We start from the raw sequence: 21,123 nt of genomic DNA on the forward strand, positions 1-21,123 counted from the left end.
AGTCATGTATCATCCTTTTCCTTAACCCACCTGCTCCCTAGTTGGTGCCAAGAGTATGGAAGGGATTAGGAAAACCAGGGGGCAAGACCATGTTTTCCATTGTTAAGGCTCTTGAACATACTCTTTTTTCTTTTTGCTTTGTGTTAGGTTCGTAGTATTTCTTAAACCTTCTGATCATCTTTAGCTTTAATCTCCTGAGTGTTTTACTAAGTATCTCTCAGAAATGTGATACCCCACACACTTTCTCTCCAAGAATATGATCAGGCTTCCTACAAAATTATACTAAGAGAAGTAATATTTTTAAGTGTCAATGCAACTTTAAACATTTTCAGATCAGAGAACGATTCTCCATGGATTTGGCAAACCTAGAGATGGGAATCTAACAGGATGAAAAGCAGAGCCTGAGGGGTCCCATCCTTTTCTCTTTCTGGCTGCTGTTTTGGGTCACACTGCCCTTCTCAGGACTTCCGTCAAGCCATCCCCACCTTCAGCTGTCCCCACATCTGAGAGCACCAAGAAGAACTAAGGCAACTATGCCCTGAGCTGGTCTCCTGATCCTTGATGTCATCTTTGAGGCACCCCTGTGGGGCTCTGGAAGCTCATGAGATGTCAGCCTCCTCCCTGACAGCTGCTTTCTGGACCTACAAAGCAGGAGGTGGGCTGTGAGATCATTTCACTTTAGGCTGGCACTACTGACTGCTTTCCATTCTCTTAGATCTTTGTAGGTTTATTTCCCTAGAGGTAATGAAAAATTAGAGGAGAAGAAGCAAAGTCCTTCCTGGAAAACATATTAAATTTACATAACCTCTTTTTTTTCCAGATATCATCTTTATCACTTTTTAGTTTTACTACATGTGGGAAAACTCTCCTACATTAGTGGGGGTTTTCCAATTACAGTTGATATTCAGCATTATTTTATATTAGTCTCAAGTGTACAGCATAGCAGTTAGACATTTAGATAATTTATGAAGTGATCCTCCTGATAAGTCTAGTACCCCCTGGTACCATAGTTATTACAATATTATTGACGATATGCCTTGTGCTGTACTTCACATCCCCGTGACTGTTTTGTAACCACCCTCTGTACTTCTCAGTCCCTTCACCTTTTCACCCACCTCCACCCCCTTCCATTTGGTGACCATCAATTTGTGTTCTGTGTCTATGAGTTTCTATTTATTTATTGGTTTATTTTGTTTTTTAGATTCCACATATAAGTGAGATCATATGTTTTTTTGTCTTTCTCTGTCTAACTTATCTCATTTAGCATAGCACCCTCTATGTCCAACCATGTTGTCACAAACGGTAAGATTTCATCCTTTCTTGGCTGAGTAATACTGCATTGTATATATGTACCATGTCGTCTCTATCCATTGACCCACCAATGGACACTTGGCTATTGTAAACAATGCTGCGGTGCACAGAGGGGTGCATGTATCTTTTCAAATTAGTGTTCATTTTCTTCAGATACATACCCCAAAGTGGAATTGCTGGTCCATGTGGTGCTGCTATTTTTAATTTTTTGAGGAACCTTCTAACTGTTTTCCATGGTGGCACCAGTTTACAGTCCCACCAACAGTGTACGGGGGTTTCCTTTTCTCCACATCCTAGCCAACACTTATATATTAATTTGTTGATGATAACCATTCTGGCAGGTGTGAGGTGATATCTCATTGTGGTTTTAATTTGCATTTCACAGATGATTAATGATGTTGAGCATCTTTTCATGTCTATTGGCCATCTGTATGCCCTCTCTGAAGAACTGTCTGCTCAGGTCCTCTGCCCATTTTCTAATTGGATTGTTTGTTTTTTTGGTGTTAAGTTGTATGAGTTCCCTATAGATTTTGAATATTAGCCATTTAAAAGATGTATCATTGGTGAATATCTTCTCCCAGTAAGTTGTTTCTTTGTTTTGCTGATCATTTCCTTCACTGTGCAAAAACTTTTTAGTTGAATGTAACCCCATTTGTTTTTTTTGTTGTTGTTTGTTTGTTTCCCTTTTCTGGAAAGAAATATCCAAAAATATATTGCTAAGAGCAATGTCAAAGAATTTATTGCCTATGTTTTATTTTAGGAGTTTTATGGTTTCAGGTTTTACACTTAAGTCTTTAATCCATTTTGAGTTTATTTTTGTATATGTTGTAAGCAAGTGGTCTAGTGTCATTTATTTGTATCTGTACAGTTTTCTCAATATCATTTATTGAAGAGACTGTCTTTACCCCATTGTATAATCTTAACTCCTTTACCATAGATTAGTTGGGCTCTTTGATCTGTTCCATTGATGTATGTGTCTGTCTTTTTTTATGATAGTACCATGCTGTTTTGATTATTATAGCCTTATAGTATACTTTGATATCAGATAACATGATACCTCCAACTTTGTTCTTTCTGAAGATTGCTTTGATAATTCATGGTCTTTTCTGGCTTCATGGAAATTTTAGGATTATTTGTTCTAGTTCTGAGAATGTCATTAGTATTTTGATAAGAATTGTATTGGATCTAGAGATTGCTTCGGGTAGACAGTACAATCATCTAAAAAATATTATCCTTCCAATTGATGGGCACAGTATATCCTTCCAATTTATTTGTATGGTCTTCACTTTCTTTCTTCAGTGTCTTATAGTTATCTGAGTACAGGCCTTTAACATCCTAGTTAAACTTATTCCTAGGTATTTTGATGCAACTGTAAATGGAATTGTTTCTTTATTCTTTCTGATAGTTCATTATTGGTGTATAAAAATGTACTTGGTTTCTAAATGTTAGTTTTGTATCCTACTTTACTGAATTCATTTACTCTAATAGTCTTGGGGGAACTTTTTAGGGTTCTTTATATACAACATCATGTCATCTGCAAATAATGACAGTTCTACCTTTCAAATCTGAATGTATTTTATTTCACTTTTTTAAAAAAAGACTTCATTTATTTATTGTTAGAGTGAGTGGGGAGAAGAGAGAAAGAGAGGAAGAGAAACATCAATGTGCAAAAGAAATATCCACTAGTTGCCTCTCACACTCACCCAACCAAGAACCTAGCCTGCAACCGAGTCACGTGTCCTGACCGAGAATCCAACCAGTGACCCTTCAGTTTGCGGGATGATGTCCAGCCAACTGAGCCACACCAGTCAGTCAGCCAGTCAGTTATGTGTTTGTTTGTTTGTTTGTTTAAAAAGAAATAAAACCAGTTAGGGAATGTTTTATTTCTTTTTCTTGTCTCATTGCTGTGGCTAGAACTTCAATACTATATTGAATAAAAGTAGTAAAATTGGACATCCTTGTGTTGTTCCTGATCTTAAAGAGAGAGCTTTCTGTTTTTCACCATTGAGTGTGATGTTAGCTGTGAGTTTGTCACATACTGCCTTTATTATGTTGAGGTATGTTCCTCTATCCCCACTGCTAAGTTTTTTATTACAAATGGGTATTGGATTGGGCATTTGGAAAGCATTTGACAAATGCTTTCTTTGCATCCATTGATACATGGTTTTTATCCTTCATTTTGTTTATGTGGTGTATCATGTTAACTGCTTTGCAAATATTGAACCAACCTTGAGTACCAAGAATAAATCCCTCTTGATCAGGTTAAATGATCTTTTAAATGTATTGCTGAATTCAGTTTGCTAATATTATGTTGAGGATTTTTGCATCTGTATTCATCATGGATATTGGCCCATATTTTCTTTCTTTGTAGTTTCTTTATCTGGTTTTGGTAATAGGGTAATGCTGGCCTCAGAAACTGACTTTGGGAGCCTTCCCTCCTCTTCAATTTTTGGAATAGTTTGATAAGGATAGTTATTAATTCTTCTTTGAAAGTTTGGTAAAATTCGCTTGTGAAGCCATCTGGTCCAGGACATTTGTTTGTTGGGAGTTTTTATTACTGATTCAGTTTCATTAGCAGTTATCAGTCTGTTCAGACTTTCTGTTTTTTTTCCTGGTTTAGTCTTGGGAGATTGTATGTTTCTAGGAACTTATCCATTTCTTCCAGGTTGTCCAATGTCTTAGCATAAAGTTGTTCATAGTATTTTCCTATAATCCTTTGTATTTTTGTGGTGTTGGTTTTTATTTCTCTTATCTCATTTCCTATGTTACTTGGGTCATCTCTCTTTTTTTCCTGATAATTCTGACTAAAGGTTTATCCATTTCATTTATCTGTTTAGTGAACCAGCTATTGGTTTAATTGATCTTTTCTTTAGATTCCATTTTGTTTATTTCTACTGTGATCTTTATTATTTCCTTCCTTTTACTCACTTTGGGCCTTATTTTTTCTTTTTCTAGCTCCTTTAGGTATAAGGTTGGATAGTTTAATTTTTCTTGTTCTTTGAGGTAGGCCTGTATTGCTATGAATCTCCCTCTTAGAACTGCTTTGGCCATGTCCCATAGATTTGGGGTCATTTTTTTAAATCAAGGTATCTTTTGATTTCTTTCTTGATCTCACTGATAACCCATTCATTTCTTAGTAACATATTAGTTAATCTCCATGTATTTCTGTATTTTTCAGTCCTCTTCTTCTAATTGATTTTTAGTTCATACCATTGTGTTCAGAAAAGTTGTTTGATACAATTGCAGTCTTCTTACATTTATTGAGACTTGTTTTGTGGCCTAATGTTTTCCTATATCCTGGACAGTATTCCATGTACACTTGAAAAGAATTTTCTGCTGCTTTGGGGTGAAAGGTTCTAAAATTATCAATTAAATCCATCTGGTCTAATGTGTCATTAGGGCCACTATTTCCTTTCTTTTCCATCTGGGTGATCTATCCATTGATGTTAATGGAGAGTTGAAGTCCCCTACTGTTATTGTATTATTGTTGATCTCCCTCTTTATGTCCATTAATATATATCTAGGTACTCCTACATTGGATGCATAGATGATTACAAGAGTTATTTATATACTGTTGTTGGATTGATCCCTTTATCATTATGAAATGCCTTTTGTCTCTTGCTACATTTGTTTTATAGTCTGTGTTGTCTTATGTAAGTATTGCTACCCCAGCTGTTTTGTCATTTCCATTTACATGAAATATCTTTTTTCATTCCTTTACTTTGTATGTATGTCTTTCAATTTGAAGTAGGTCTCTTGTAAGTCAGCATATATAAGGGTCTTGTTTTTTTAATCCATTCAGCTTCCCTATGTCTTTTGATATGAACATTTAGTCCATTTACAATTAAAGTAATCATGGAAAGGTATGTATTGTCATCTTATTAATTGATTTGATTGTTTTTATAGCTCTTTTCTGTTCCATATTCTCTTGTATGTTGATACCTTTTTATACTGTTATGTTTAGATTCTTTTCTCTTTACTTCTTGTTTATCTCTTGTCAGTTTTTGGTTTCTGCTACCATGTGCTTCATGTGTATCACACTACATTTATACAGTCTGTTTTAAGTTGGTGGTCACTTAAGTTCGAACACACATTAAAATCACTACAATTTTGCCCTGGCTGGCATAGCTCAGTGGATTGAGCATGGGCTGGGAACCAAAGTGTCCCAGGTTCGATTCCCAGCCAGGGTACATTCCTGGGTTGCAGGCCATAACCCCCAGCAACCACACATTGCTGTTTCTCTTTTTCTCTCTCCCTCTCTCTCTGTCTCTCTCTCTCCCTCCCTCCCTCCCTTCCCTCTCTAAAAAATAAATAAATATTTAAAAAAAAAGACCTGAAGGTCAATTATTAAAAAAAAGAAAATCACTACAATTTTTACTCACCTCCTCCACAGTCATGTTCTTGTCATTCTTTTATACTTATTTTGTGTGTTTGTGTATATCTCTTATTTTTGTAATTATGCATGATCTCCCTACCTTTGCCTTTTAACCTCTGTAGTAGCTTTAGAGTTAGATGACTCACTGCTTTTACTAAGCGTTTGCATTTGTCAGTGAAAAATTTTCTTATATTTTCTTATTCATATTATTGATCTTTTCTTCTTAAAGAATCTCTTTAACAATTCTTATAATAATGGTTGAGTAGTGATGAACTCCTTCAGCTTTTTCTTGTCTGGGACATAACTTCTTATATAAATCTTTTTTTTTAAGTTCAGATCCTTATTGGGGAAAAAATACGAACATGACTGCACTTTCTCACAGAGTGGCATTCGTGTCACCACCAAGACCCCTTCTCATTGAAACCCTCCTCCCCCTCAGACATGTTAGGTCTTTAGTAATACTTTTTTTGTGTGCCAAAAGCATTCATAGTAAATACAGAGTAAAGAAAGATCTTTTTACTAGTCACATACATAGATGTAAAAACACTTCTGAAATCAACATTTAACTAAGGGTATCTCTAAGTGTAAGAATAAGCTAGCATATACTGAACCCTTGTGAGGTACCAGGTAAGTTAAGGACATTTTAAATATGTATTTCATGTCATTTAATTTTCAGTGACCTCCTAAAGGAAGCATTATCCTCCCTCAGTTATAGGCAATGGCACTGAGGCTTAGAGAAGTGACTTGCCTAAGATCATACAGCAGGATAGTGTCAGAACTGGTATTCCAATTTACTTATGACTCCAAAGCCTATAGCTGCACCCCACAGGACCCCCTATCTTCTCTGTAGGTATGAGTTGGATCAGATCCACCAAGAGTAGAACCATGGTATTGGCATGTTCCACCACAATACTGCTATAGAAATGTTAGAGATTACCTCTTCTAAAAACCAGCAGTCCAAGCTTGCCACCCCACACATAGCTACCAGCTTTATAATGAGACAGGGAAGTGACATGATTTTTCCTATAAAATGATCCCCCACTACTACAACAAAGGGCCATCTTTGCTGGGTATACTCAGTGATGGATACAGGAAGGCAGGTCTGGATGGAGCTCAATTTCTCTGCGGAGTAAAAGCAAAGAGGAATCAAGAAGCCCTAAAGGAAGCTGGTCAGAACAGGAAATCAGAGAGCACACTGGGTAAAGGGTCCATAGAGAAGTGAGCCTGGGGGTTGGCACCGAGGGGCCTTAAAGGACCTGTCCGTGTCTAGTTAATGCTCAGTAAAATATCTTTCACTAATTGCTGGTAGCATGGATTTTCTTCAGAGAAATGGAGGAAGCAGCACGTCCTGTGTCACCACTGGCCAAGTTCAGAGGCTGTCCATGGATGTTACTAACCTTACTGTTTTTACTTCTCAGGCAACCTCAGAACCTGTTCTGGATCCACAGCAAATCCAAGCATTTGATCAGCTTTGTCATCTCTACCGAGGAAGTTCCAGGGTAATGTTTGTGTGGTTGTTTAAATTTTTATTTATTTATAATTGCTATTTTGGAAATGCAGTGTCCTTAAGCCCTCTTGAAAGTTGCCATGTGGCGCCCTGGCTCCAGGGAGCAATCAGAATGTGGCAAAAGATGCAAAGGAAGTAGAAAGATGTCTGCCCCTTACTTACCATGGGCTGCGAGCACACAGAAGGGCATCTGTGTTTCCTAAGCCTTCATCCGGGAGACCTTTCTTTTTATTGATGACTGCCAAATCTGTCCAAAGCCTCAGGCCCTGCGGGACATCTGCATTAGTTGAATTTGCTAAGTTACAGCAGCTTAACCAAGATAGAAGTTTAATGCAGGCAGCCCAGGGCATGTTCCATAAACCTCTCTCCAGATTTCTTCTGTCTTGTGGCTCCACCATCCATGATACCTCCATTCTGGCTAGCAAGATGGACAGACAGGAGGAAGAGCGGAAGCCCTTTGTTTAAGGATAGTCCCTACAAGTATACACCACTTACCCCGTTGTCCAGAACTTAGACACATGGGCATACCTAACTACAATGCAGGCTGGGAAAATTGGTCTTTATTCAAGAAGGCCATTGGCTAAAACTACTGGCCTCCTACAACCATAGAAGAAGAGCACAGATTTGGAGTGCCACCAGCAGTCATGCCATAACATCGGTCTAGGTATTGCACAAGCACTTCAGACATGCAGTCCTTAATGTTCTCCATCGGTCTTCCTTTCCCCACTGGCAGCACCCTGGGCTTATCTCTCCCACTCCCATTCACTAGGGAGATCTGTAGGCATCTTCTCTCATCTCCTGTGTATTTCTCCCCTTCCCCTACAAACTGTCACTCACAGAGACCACTGCAGGCCTTCTTCCCTTCTCTACAATGCTGCCCAGGTACTATTCCAAAACCCAATGTCATGTTACCCACCCCAGCCACTTGCTTAAAACACTTTCCTGGTTCTCCATCACCTGAAGGTGGAGTCTAAACTCTATCACCTCCTCCAGTCCCCAAGTCACACTTAATTCCAGCTGGGCATGATTCGTTCTTGAACTTATTTTGAGCTTGCACAGACTGCCTGTGTGCTGCTTCTATGCCTGGACTTTTCTCCCCATTCTCAGGCAAACTCCTGCTTGGTTGCATGGAAGCCCAGATAAAAAATGGCATTCCCTCTTCGAGAGGTGGTCTGGGCTGAGTTTTTTGTTCCAGGAGACTTCTCCAGGGGACCCCTGAAGTGGTCCAGCAGCGTTCCTGAACTGGCATTACCTCTCTCCCCTCCCAGCCTCATCCAAGCTCCCAGTAGTTGGGTCCCTGGGCCTTCTAAGGAAGTTCCGCGGCTTCAAACTACTGAGCTGTTACTCAGGACTCACCAATTTCCAGATCACTAAGTTACAGACGTAGTACACAAAAATATCTGTGATTGATCTTTCTACCTCAGTGTCTGAATGTGAAAGCACTTGAAGTTTATGTAACATCTGTCTCCTGTTCTATTCTTGGTATTGTGTGTAACAGTTCTTGCGGAGAACTTCACAGGCTGATGGGTGGCTGAGAGGGTTCTAAAAGACAGGAAGTCACATAAGGTGAAGCTCAAGCACAGTGAGGGACATCTCTCTGTAACCTCTCCAGTGGCAGTCAAGTCCAGGAAGGACTGCTTAAGCGAGTGTACTTCCTGTCTGCCCTCGGCCAGCTAAGTAACTCGCAGTCAGAGCCAGTGTTACCAATTGTAAATTGGACTATATACATGTCTCTGAGCCAGGAGCTGGGGCTGGATTATTTCTGATAAACTGGCAGTTTGAACTTAGGGGCCTTATGGCATCTCCCCTATCACCACAGCCACTGGTAGTAAGTTACCAACAAAAGTGACAAATGAACACACACGAACCTCTGCTATTATTCCTGGGTGAAGAGAGAATCCCTTGCCAGGGGTCAGAGGACTGCTAGAAGGCAGAGTTCCTGGAAGGTGACAGGCATTATCTCTAGGGAAGGCAGAACTGTGGGCAGCTCAGCTGAGCACTAATGGCCACATGGACCTGAGTCTGAATCCCACACTACCACTCACCTCTGGGTGTCTCAGGGCAAGTTACTTAACTTCTCAGGGCTCCAGGTGTTTTACCTGGAGGGTTGTTTTAGAGGATTAGAAATAACAGACATGTGAAGCAGGTCCAAGATGGCAGCATCAGTGGATGCTGAGCCCGCTTCCTCCCAAGAACACATTGAATGTACACCTATATTTAGAGCCATTCCTCCTGGGAGACAACCATGAGCCAATTAAATAGCTTTTGCACAATAAGCAAGAAAGAGGGACCCCATAGAGAAGTTGAGGAACCAGGAGCTGAGGGGACAACCCAGAACTGGAGGAACCAATGAGTGCCCTTGTTTATGTTTCCCCAAACCTGGATAGCAGGTGAAAGCTCCATCCAGCTTCTGTGGCCGACCTGCAGGGTACTCTGGCACATGCCCAGGCACCCCTCCTGAGCTAGATCCAGCAGAAACAGGAGGGCGTCAGGCCCTTGCAGTTGGAGGTTGACCCAGCAGGTACAGCAGTGTGCTGCTTCATGCACCTACTGGGCTGTGCACACAAGGGGCTTCCCCACCTAAAGAGGATGCGGAGCTAATGAAACACTGTAGTACCCGTGTGCAGGGCTACCCTGTCCAGAGAAGGTGTGGAGATTTGGGGGTGCTACTGTGCGCTCATGTGGTGCTATCTCTCCTAGAGAGTGTAGAGCAGGCAAAACCCTGCAATAGTGGGACACTCCTGCGCACACACGGGGCCACCAAGCCAAAGAAAATGTGGAGCTAGCAAAACATGGTGGTGCCCACACACAGGGCTGCCCCATGCAGAGTGAGGTGGGTGTGCACGCAAGGTCATGTTGTGATCACAGACAATTAAAGGAACAGGGCACAGAAAGGGCACACCTTATAGCCCTGTCTAAATCAGGCAGCCCCAGGTAGGTTAGAAGGGCAAGGAAATATGCACCACCTGAAATCCACTCCAGGTCAGGTGATGCATCAGGTAGGGCACATGCCCACCCTGACTACAATTAACCTGCCAAAGCTCTCCAATAGTCTACAGATCACTCTTTCAAGATGAAGAGGGTTAGTTACTCAGTGCAACTCATAGGAACAAACACAGAAAGCCAAACAGAATGGAGAGAAAGATGAATATGCTCAAATGAAGAAACAAGAAGAAACTCGAGAGAAAAATCCTAAGACAAAAGAAATAAGTAATTTGACTAATAATTTGAAGAAACTGTCATGAGGATGCCCAATGAACTGGAGAGTACAGTAGAGGAATTCAGAGAGCACTTCAACGAAAAGATAAAAAACACAATAAAAGAGCCAACCGCAAATGAAGCATACAATGACTGACATAAAGAGTACATTAGAACAGGGGGTCACACTCATTTTCACCAGGCACCACATCCGCCTCACGGTTGCCTTCAAAGGGCCGAATGTAATTTTCAGACTGTATAAATGTAACTGCTCCTTAACAGTTAAACAAGAGTTCGGTGCTGTTGCCAGGTAGAAACAAGGTGCCGGGCCAGATAAAATCAGGTAGAGGGCCAGATTCAGCCCATGGGCCTTGTGTTTGCCACCTGTGCATTGACAGCAGATTAGTTAATACAGAAGAATAGACTGGTGACCTGGAAGAATAGCAGAATGGTAGAAATCACTCAAAAAGAACCGCAAAGTGAAAAAATATATTTTTTAAATTAAGATAGTATAAGAGATCTCTGGGATAAGATCAGTGCCCTGATGTTTTCATTCTAGGAATTCCAGAAGGAGAGGAAAGAGAAAGGGAAAGAATATTTGAATAATGTCTGAAAACTTTCCTAATTTGGGGAAGAAAACAGGCTTCCAAACGCAGGGTTTCAAACACAGTGAAACCAAAGAGACACACACCAAGGCATGCTAGATTTAAATGCCAAAAGTTAAGGAGAACCCTAGCTGGGTGGCTTAGTTGGTTGGAGCATTGTCCCATACATCAAAAGGTTGCAGGTTCAATTCCTGGTCAGGGCACATACCTAGGTTGCAGGTTTGATCCATGGTCAGGTACAGGAGGGAGGCAACTGATCAGTGTTTCTCTCTCACTCTCTTCCTTGCCCTCTCTCTGAAACCAATAAGCATATCCTTGGGTGAGGATTTAAAAAATTAAGGAGAAAGAGACAATCTTAAAGACAGTAAGAATGAAACATCGTCTCATACAAGAGAAAGCCCATAAGGCTATCAGCTGATTTCTCAGAAGCAACTCTATAGGCCAGAGGGGAGTGGCAGGAGATATTTAAAGTGCTCAAAGAGGGCACAATGTACAACCTAGAATACTCTATCCAGCAGGATTATCATTTAGAATTGGAGAGAGTTTTCCAGACAAGTGAAAACCACAGTTCACCACCACTAAACTAGCTTTACAAGAAATGTTAAAAGGTCTTCTTTATGCAGAAAAGAAAAGGTCATAACCAACAATAAGAAAATACAGGGGAAAATATCTCATTGGTAAAGGCAAAAATACAATAATCACAGTGAATCAACTACTTTAAAAAGCTAACATGGCCCTGGCTGACATGGCTCAGTGGATTGAGCACCAGCCTGTGAACCAAAAGGTCGCTAGTTCAATTCCCAGTCAGGGCACATGCCTGGGTTGCAAGCCAGGTCCCCAGTAGGGGCTGTGTGAGAGACCACACATTGATGTTTCTCTCCCTCTCTCTTCTTCCCTTCCCTTCTATCTAAAAACAAAAAATAAATAAAAAATTTTTTAAAAGAAAAGCTAATATGAAGGTTAAAAGACAATAGTAGAAAAATTAACAATAGCTGCAATAAATGACCAAAGGTTGCACAAAACCAAAAGATATAAAACATGATGTCAAAAACAGATTGGAAAGGGGAGAAATAATGTAGTGCTTTTAGAACACAACTGAACTCAAATGCCTGTCAGCTTAAAAATAGACTGCTGTAGCTGTAGATGTATGTATGTGTACCTCACAGTAACCATAAACCAAACGTACACAAAAAATACACAGAAAAAATGAAGAAAAAGGAACCCAATCAAAACACTGAAGAAAACCAACAAATCAAAAGTAAAGAATCAAGAGAAGAAGGAAGAACGGTGAAGAACAAAAACCACCCAAAAAACAATGAACAAAATGGCATTAAGCACATACCTATCAATAATTACTCTAAATGTAAATGAAGTAAATGCTCCCAACAACACAGAAGAGGCTGAATGGGTCAAAACAAGACAAAAAAAGACCCATTTCTATGCTGCAAACAAAAGACTCACTTTAGATTGACAGACACACAGACTGAAAGTGAAGAGATGAAAGGATATTCCATGCAATCCGAAACAGAAAGGAAGCGGGGCGTAGCAGTACTTCCACCAGACAAAAGAGACTTCAGTGCTTTTGAAGGGAGTCCATCTAAGAGGAGGTAAATATCTGTGCACCCAACCTGAGAACACCCAAATATAAAAAGTGATTGTCAGTGGACACAAAAGCAGAACTTAACAATAATACTGTCATAGTGGGGGACTTTAATACCCCACTTACCTCAATGGACAGATCACCCAGACACAAAATCAATAAGAAACAATGGCTTTAAATGCCACGTTGAACTAGTTTGACTTGATAGACATTTATAGAGTATTTTATCCAAAAACTGTAGATTACACATTTTTTTTCCGAGTGCACATGGAACATTTTCCAGGATAGACCACATTCTAAGTCACAAAACAGGCCTCAATAAATTCAAGAAGATCAAGCATATTTTCTGACCACAGCATGAAACTAGAAATCAACTACAGGAAAAAAAAAGTTGAGAAAAAAAACACAAATACGTGGAGATTAAACAACATGCTTCTGAACAACCAATGGGTGAAAGACAAAATCAAAAACTACCTTGAGACAAATGAAAATGAAAACAATAACCATGCAGCAAAAGCAGTTATAAGAGGAAAATGTATAGCATTACAGGCCTACCTCAAGAAGCAGGAAAAAATCCCAAATAAACAATCTGAGTCTGCACCTAAAGAAACTTTTAAAAAAGGAACAAACAATACCCAAATTAAGTAGAAGGAAAGAAATAATAAAGATCAGAGCAGAAATAGATGATATAGAAAATAGAAGAACAACAGAAAAGTTTAATGAAATCCAAAGCTGGTTCTTTGAAAAATTTTTAAAAAATTGACAGACTTCTAACAATACTCATCTAACAATACTCAGCAAAAAAAAGAAAACACAAATATATAAAATCAGAAATAAAAGAAATTAGAACTGACACCACAGAAATGCGAAGGATTATTAAAGAATACTAGAAACGATTATATGACAAATTGGACAATCTAGAAGAAATGAATAAATTTCTAGGAGCATACAACCTTCCAAGACTAACCAGAAGGAAACAGAATCTGAATGGACCAGTGCTAGCAATGAGACTGAAGCAGGAATCAAAAACTCCCAACAAACAAAAGCCTAGGGCAGATGGCTTCACAGGTGAAATCCACCAAACATTTAAAGAAGAATTCATACCTATCCTTCTCAAATAAACAGAGGACACGAAAAGACATTTCTCCCAAGAAGACATACAGAGGGCCAACAGACATATGGAAAGATGCTCAACATCACTAATTATCAGGGAAAGGCAAATCAAAACCACAATGAGACACCACCTCGTACCTGTCAGAATGGCTATCATCAGAGAGTCAACAACACAATGTGCTGGTGAAGATGTGGAGAAAAAGAAACCCGTATGTACTACTGTTGGTGGGATGCAAACTGGTGCAGTCACTGTGGAAAACAGTACACAGGATCCTCAAAAAACTAAAAATAGAACCACCGTATGTCCCAACAATTCCACGGCTGGGTGCTTATCCAAACAAAACAAAAATGCTAATTCAAAAGATATGTGCATTACCTATTTTCCCTGCAGCATTACTTACAATGGCCAACATACAGAAGCAACTCGGTGCCTATCAATACGTGAACAAATAATGAAGTGAAATACACAGTGGAGTATAAGGCAATAAAAAAAATAAAATCTTACCATTTGCGACAGCATGGATAGACCTAGAGGGTATTATGCTAAGTGAAATAAGTTAGACAGAAAGACAAATACCATATGATTTCACTTATATGCGGAATCTAAAAAAACACAGCAAACCAAATAAAACCAAAACCAGACTCACAGAAACAGACCAAAGGGATGATTGCCAGAGGGGAGCCGTTGGCAGGTGGGTAATAAAGGTGAAGGGGAATACAGTCAATAATATTGTAATAAGTTTGCACAGTGGCAGATGGTTGCTAGAATTAGTGGAGTGATTCCACTGTAAGATATAACATGTCAAATCACTGATATTATACACCTGAGACTAATATAATATTATGTACCAACTACTTAAAAAATTCTTGGAAGAAATAGTACATGGAGTACAGGACCCAGGGTAGTGCCTGGCACCTGAGAGGCACTCACCAGTCCCCTGGGGCTATCAGCTGTCCCCGTAGATGTCCTGCCTATTCCGCCCTGAGTGGTGGCTTGCCCCTCACAGCTGCCCTCTCTGGGGGCAGGACCTTGGGTGTGGAATTCCCCTGTTCTCTGACCATCAGGGTACCTCGAGGGCCAGGCTGTCAGGCCCCCTACTTTTGCAAAGCCCTCTTTGGAGTGAAAGGGGCAACTCCTCTGAAAGCCTAGCCGGGTGTCCCAATGGGCTACCAGTAACCTTTCCTCCCGCCACTCTCTATCCTTGGCAGGTAGGTCTTTCTGAGCTGAGCTACCAACAGTGAGGTTTTCACTGCTGTCTTGGCAAAAATGGGGAACCTGGGAGCAGGGAGGATTTTTCAAGAGAAGGTAGAGTTTCCCCTGAAGTAGCAGCTGGACCAGGTTACAAAAGATAGCGGTCAGAGCCAGTGATCATGACTCGGGTCCTCAGAGGGAGTGGGCTGAGATGAGGGGAGAGTGGGGAACCTCAGCTCCAGGCAAGGCCACAGGCTCGGGCACCAGCAGCAGAGGCGTACACTCAGAGGGCTGAGGCTTCAGAATCAGCTTCCCGCCATCATCCCAGTACCACAGTTTGAAGTGCTACAGGACGCACCCAGTCCGCTCTTACTAAGGGAGGGGATTCAGGTCCTAAAAACTGCAGTGGACTTGTCCACAGTCACATTACTTGTTTGTGCAACCCCAGCCTGTTCACCCTTCCCGCAGCGCAGCACCGCCCCTCCCGGATTCCAGGCAGTGAGTGGACTCAGGCTCCCCCCAGTCTGCTCCACATCTGGCCTCCCCACAGATCTTCTGCCCCCACAGCTCTGGCTGATGTGTATCCCCTCCTTTGCAGCTGGCTCTCCTCACAGAACTGTCCCAGAACCGCAGCAGCGAGAGCTACCGGCCGTTCAGTGGCTCCCAGAGTGGCCCTGCTTTCAACAGCATCTTCCAGAATGAGAACTTCCAGCTGCAGCTCATTCCCCCGCCTGTGACTGAGGACTGACACCTCTCTGGGGCCTGGCCCTGAAGACCAGAGACGATCCCGATCCCGAGGATCCCAAGGCAAGTGGGCCGGGACCCCTCTGGACCGGCTGGGCCCCCACTGCCTCCCACACTTCAGAGCAGAGGCCCGAGGGGGGCTGCCATGGCTGGGCGCTCCCCATGGCCGGCACTCCCTCCCAGGGAGGCCCCTCCCGTCTCTCTGGTGACGGGGCTGCAGCAGCAGTTCACCAGTTGGTTCTGTTTCGCTTGTTAAGCAGAGGAATGTCACACACCTCCATCCAGCTTTTTGAGAAAATGTGCTTTGCCTGTTGGGACTTTTTCCTGTTTCCCTGGACACCTAGAGAATAGGTGGAGCTCACATGGGTGGCATTCTGGAGTCTCCTTGTCTCCTTCACCATGGAGGGACTTCAGCTTCTGCTGCTGTTGGGAACAAGGAACAGGGTCGGCCAGGCCAGGCTGCAGCACAGCTCAAACCTGCACTGCAGGGAGCCAAGGACCTGTGGGCAAGGGCATCTCCCTATTGACATGTTTATGTGAAAACCCCTTTGAGTCTAAGACTGTCCCTTTCCAAGAATAAATACCTCTGTTTAAGTTCTGCAGGTCTGCTGGCTGGCTGGCTGCCTCTCAATCTATCAAGTCATAAAGGACATTTAGAACACCTGTTACCACAATTCCCTTTTGTTAGCTTAAAGTCAAGGACCTTGCTTGTGACAACAGCACCTTTACTCAAAGCAGCAGCAGCTCCATCACGACTCCATTCGGAGCAGAGCGGCCCAACCACCGAGTGCTGCTATGCTGGGGACTAGGCTGCCAGAGCAGCGTTTTTACATTTCTTGGCCCTGGGCCTTTGTATGTCATTGGACCAAAGACAGAAGGTCACCACACACAGAGACGAGGCTTCCCCCCCCGCCAGGCCGAGACGCTCCATTTTTATCAGTCCACTCAGGGATGATCAGACTCGTGTGGACTGGCTTACTGATGCCAACCAAGCCACAGGACACACAAACTAGACGCAAGGCTGCTGACCTTCAATAGACAGGTGATCCTGCTTTGGCCACATACTAGCTGTGATCCTGGGCAAGTCACTTCTCCATGCTTCAGTTTCGTATAAAATAAAACTGTTGTGAGACTAAGTGAAGCAGTGCAGGCCATGCAAATGTCCCTGAAACGCCAGCCTAGCCCTGACTGTGTAGGCACACCTCATGTGATTACATCCCCGTCCCTGCACTGCACAGGTTTTGTATTCTTTACCAACCGAAGGCAAAACCCTCCACCAGCAAAAAGATGACTTGCTTAATTGCAACGCTCTACTTCAGTGTTTGGGAACCAAACCCCTAATACCTCTGAGATGTGTAACCCCCCCTCCACCCCCCGAAACCTGCTGCCCTGGCTGCTGCCTCCGCACCTGGGCGGAGGCCAGATGGGAGGACGTGGCTGAGCGTTAAGTGAACACCACTGGATGCTGGCTGCAGCTACATGAGATGGTCTCAACCCTGTTTCGTGAAAGAGAAGGCTGAGGCTCAGATGTAATAAATAAGTTGACCAAGGAGACACACTCAAGAAATGGCAGAGCAGGGATTTGAACTGAGAACTGTGGTTCCAGAGCCAAGATGCTACCTCCCCAAATCATGGATCAGAAGATTTCTTGATGAGCTTAAAATTAAGGCCAAAGAGTTTGATATTCTCAAAGCAATCTTGGTAATTGTCCCTCACTCTATAGTCTAAATGAGCCAAGGCACTTTACTGAGTATTGAAACCCCTTCCCAAATCAGGGCCAGTCGACACCAGCCAATCACTCTCCTCCAGCCCGTCTGTTTCCCGTGACTTGTCATTCGAGTCACGGCGCCACTGAATGCACTACAGCAGCTCTATGTGCAGGGTCAGGCCTCCTAAGGGGAACTTCAGGAGTGGATTTGAAGGGCCTTCTTGTCTTACCTAAGGGTAGATGAGAAGCCGGCTCTAAGCACTGGGCACTGGAGATGTGCAGGCTGAGCTGAACTCCGCTCCCTGCCACCGTCACTGCCCCCACCCCCTCGCGTGGCACTGAGCACGTGTTCCAGTCTGCAGTGATGTCGGGCCCCGCTTCAGAGCAGTTCCTTAGGGGCAGAGACTGATGTGGAAATATTTCTAGACTCAGCAAGAGCAGCCGTTCTGCCCACACGGCCACCGGTGGTACTGGGGGAGCAGGGGCTCCCGGTGAGGGGCAGCCAGCTCAGCTGCTTTTCTAGGCAGGCACTCACTCACAGTGGTGAGAGGAAGGGGAGAGGGGGCAGCGGGTGGGGTGGTTCCAGAGACCCTTTGGCTACCGTTTGGGGAGGTCAGGTACCTGGTCTGAATGTCTCCTCCCCTGCTACCCCCGAGGGCGGGAGGGATGATCCTCTGAAAGGAAATCAGGACCCTGGTAAGAGAGGGGAGTGGATTCTGGGTGGCCAAACACAGCAGTGTCCATCACAGCTTTGTTACCTGGTAAAAAAATAAGTATCTGAATGGACAATGTGAAAACATAGTCAATCTCAGCTCCCCACTCCAGCCCGAGGCCCCCCACACGTCCCACACTCTGCACTTGTCCCCCGCCCCGCCCCACCCACCCCCCACCACCGGGGCACATAGTGGCACCCAGCCGTGCACCCCAGGCAGAATAGACTGTTGGAAAGAGCCATGGGGTCTAGGCACCGCCCTGGCCCACGCGAGAGCTGAGGAAGGCTGTTTGCTCTTCTGAAAAATAAAAAAAGTGATCTGCTCCGCCTGTAGCAAAGTCCAAGTAACATGTGGGAAGATACTTTACAGAGTAACACTTCCGACCAGAGCCTACCATGGTGAGGGGGAGGAAGGGGTTTGTGGAAGAGGAAAGCCAACAGGAGCCTCGTCAATGATGAATGCTTTAGTGAATAAATAATTCAGAGCTTTGGGGACCCTTTTAGAAACTGTATGTTCCTACGCAGCTCTGCCTGGTGAGAATGTTTTTCCAAAGGAGCCTCTGCAGAACCAGATGCCTGGGCTGAGCCCAGAGATGCCGGAAGGCCTCCTGGTGTGCTGTCCTCTGGCAGCCCAGGGCCAGCGCCAGGACCCCAGGGGGTATGAGTACCGCTGAGCTCCCAGAGGGCAGCCTCGGCCGGCCGTTAGAGCTCATCCCAGCGGCCCCTCCGCTCTGGGGCATCCCAGGCCATCTTCCTCCCCCGGCCAGCTGCCTCCACACCCTGACGCTCCGTGAAGCCTCCCCCGGCTACTGAAGGAAAACGGCAGTTGGACTCACCTTATTTCCACAGGTGGGTGTTTTCCTGTCTGTTTCCTACACGCCCAAGGTCAGGACTATGTTCTGTCCACTCCACAGCACAGTGCTTAATACTATTAAACAGGTATCACCACATTTTCTTTAAAATCACTTTTTCTTAAGTTTTTATGAACAGAAATGTTCACAAACCACATGTACGCAGCTGGATTAATTCACAAAGTGAACAGACGTATAAGCAAATAGAAATGACCGGCCCCCCGGAGGCCCACCGCCCCTCCAGTTAAACACTATCCTGACCTCTGCCATCGTAGACGGCTTCGCCAGGGCCGGGCTCAGTCAGGGGTGGGCCTCAGGTGTGGCGGGGGGCAGGTGAGGGAGAGGAGAGGCCTGAGGAGCAGCAGGGCAGGGTTCGACTGCACAGGCTCGAGTTGAGGAAGTCGCTCCGGCTGGGCTCGGAGTCAGTGGAACGCTGGCACTCTGGCTCTGCTACTTACCTGCCACGTGTGACTGACTCACCTGCTCTTGTAATTGACTTAGCTCTTGGTTGCTTCAGCCATGCACTCACAAAATTACCCTGCTCTCTCCACCACAGCACCTGTGGGCGTGGCAGGCGAGTCCCCACTCAGACAGGTGACGTTCCGCTGACCCGTGATGCTGGGTTTCCTGTCACATCTTGCAGTGACACTCCAGATCTCTTTCTTGGGATCAGTCAGCTGGGGTTTTGCACTAGGTGACAGGTGACTAGGTACCACAGAGGGCTAAAACGTCGCACCAGGGCCCTAGCTTTCTAAGCTCCCGTCTCCAAATTCACAGCAGAGCTTTGGGCTAGGGACCGAGAAAGACAGCAACAAATCCTCCCCTCTCTCCAACCCAGTGGCCCAAGGACTCTCCAGCCGAGGCTGGAAGCCTGGCATGGGGCCCCTCCTCCGTGGAGGCCAGTTAGTCCCAGGGCCCACAGTTCTCAGTCCTGCCGGTACTCGGGTCCACCAGGTACACGAGTGGTGGAGCTGCTGCCCAACCTGCGGGCTCCCCATCTCCACCTCCGCCTCGTACCCCCAGCAGAGCCAGACTGCACCTGCACGGACTGCCCCCCGACTGTCATCTCCCGCACAGAGATGCTTGCTGGCTTGTTTCTCATTGTAAAACCAGGATCCATGAATATTAGAAAACTAGGAAAAATTCAAAAGAGCAAACAGAAAGGCATCATGAACATCCTGGCATATTTACTTTGCCTCACCTTTCACTTTCATTTCTGCCAAATTCCCATATCTGCCCTTGGCCTCCAGGTGCCTCTGCTCGAACCCTGCCGAGGCCAACCTGCGTCCCCAGACCCTGTCTCACCCACAGCTCACACAGGACTGGGCGGCACACCAGGGTTAAAGGCATATCGTTCCCAGTGATTGAACTGTAATGAGGCAGAGAGGCTAAATTAAAGTTTACTGCAGAATAAAAGTGTGTGTAGTCAGCAACTGTAAGAGGCTACAATGAAATGCCTTCTAGAACTTGGCAACACTATTATGTAGGGTTAAATTAGTAGAATGCACACACAGTAGATGAGATTAGCTGTCTGCAGAAGTCACTTTAAAAGACAAGCTGTCCGCGGGCTGCGAACCAGTGTCGCAGGTTTGATTCCCAGTCAGGGCACATGCCTGGGTTCCAGGCCATGGCCCCCAGCAACCGCACATTGATGTTTCTCTCTTTCTTGCTCTCTTTCTCCCTCCCTTCCCTCTCTAAAAATAAATAAATAAAATCTTTAAAAAAAAAAAAAAGACAAGCTGTCTTTTGTGAAGGCAGAAGGAGCTAGCCTTGAAAGCGAGTCAGATGCGATTAAACATGGAAGCAGCGCTGGCCTGATCAAAGCACTGGGACGGCTGCAGGAAGACGGGGTGCGTGTGTGCGCACGCGTGTTGGGGGAGGTCAGTGTGGAGCACAGAAAACGGGGAGAGGACGAGGAGGCCTGTGGGCGTTTCTCCAAGACTGCCTGGAGAGCAGTGCCCTGGGGCAGGCATGGGCCACCAGCCTGCAGGGAGGGGTTCGCTGGTTGGGGACAGGGATGGAACCCCTGCTGCCCTCCTCCCAGGCTCCCCGAGCAGCCACCCGACGCAGCCTCCAAGTACACTGAGGGCGGGAAGGTGCTACAGGACCACAGAGGCCTGGGGCCGAGCGTGCGGGCTCCAGAGCCAGAGACTGGGTTCAGATCCCGACTTCTCCTACTCACACGCTGTGCCACCTGGGGCAAGAAT

At 44.5% G+C, this 21,123-nt stretch overlaps 1 protein-coding gene across 5 annotated transcripts in view; it reads left to right on the forward strand.

The window, feature by feature from the left end:
• The window catches only part of VPS8 (VPS8 subunit of CORVET complex), a 253,795-nt gene extending 237,556 nt beyond the window's left edge, over positions 1-16,239 (forward strand). For all 5 annotated transcript variants that reach the window (XM_028504348.2, XM_028504351.2, XM_036017796.1 and 2 more), the window contains 2 exons: positions 7,105-7,185; positions 15,500-16,239. In XM_028504348.2, coding sequence (XP_028360149.1) covers positions 7,105-7,185; positions 15,500-15,649 — 231 coding nt within the window. In that variant the 3' untranslated portion in view covers positions 15,650-16,239. The remainder of the gene's footprint in view (positions 1-7,104; positions 7,186-15,499) is intronic.
• The last annotated feature ends 4,884 nt before the right edge of the window (positions 16,240-21,123 follow it).

Source organism: Phyllostomus discolor, chromosome 2 (genome assembly GCF_004126475.2).
Source record: "Phyllostomus discolor isolate MPI-MPIP mPhyDis1 chromosome 2, mPhyDis1.pri.v3, whole genome shotgun sequence".
In the NCBI taxonomy this organism is placed as follows: Eukaryota; Metazoa; Chordata; class Mammalia; order Chiroptera; family Phyllostomidae; genus Phyllostomus; species Phyllostomus discolor.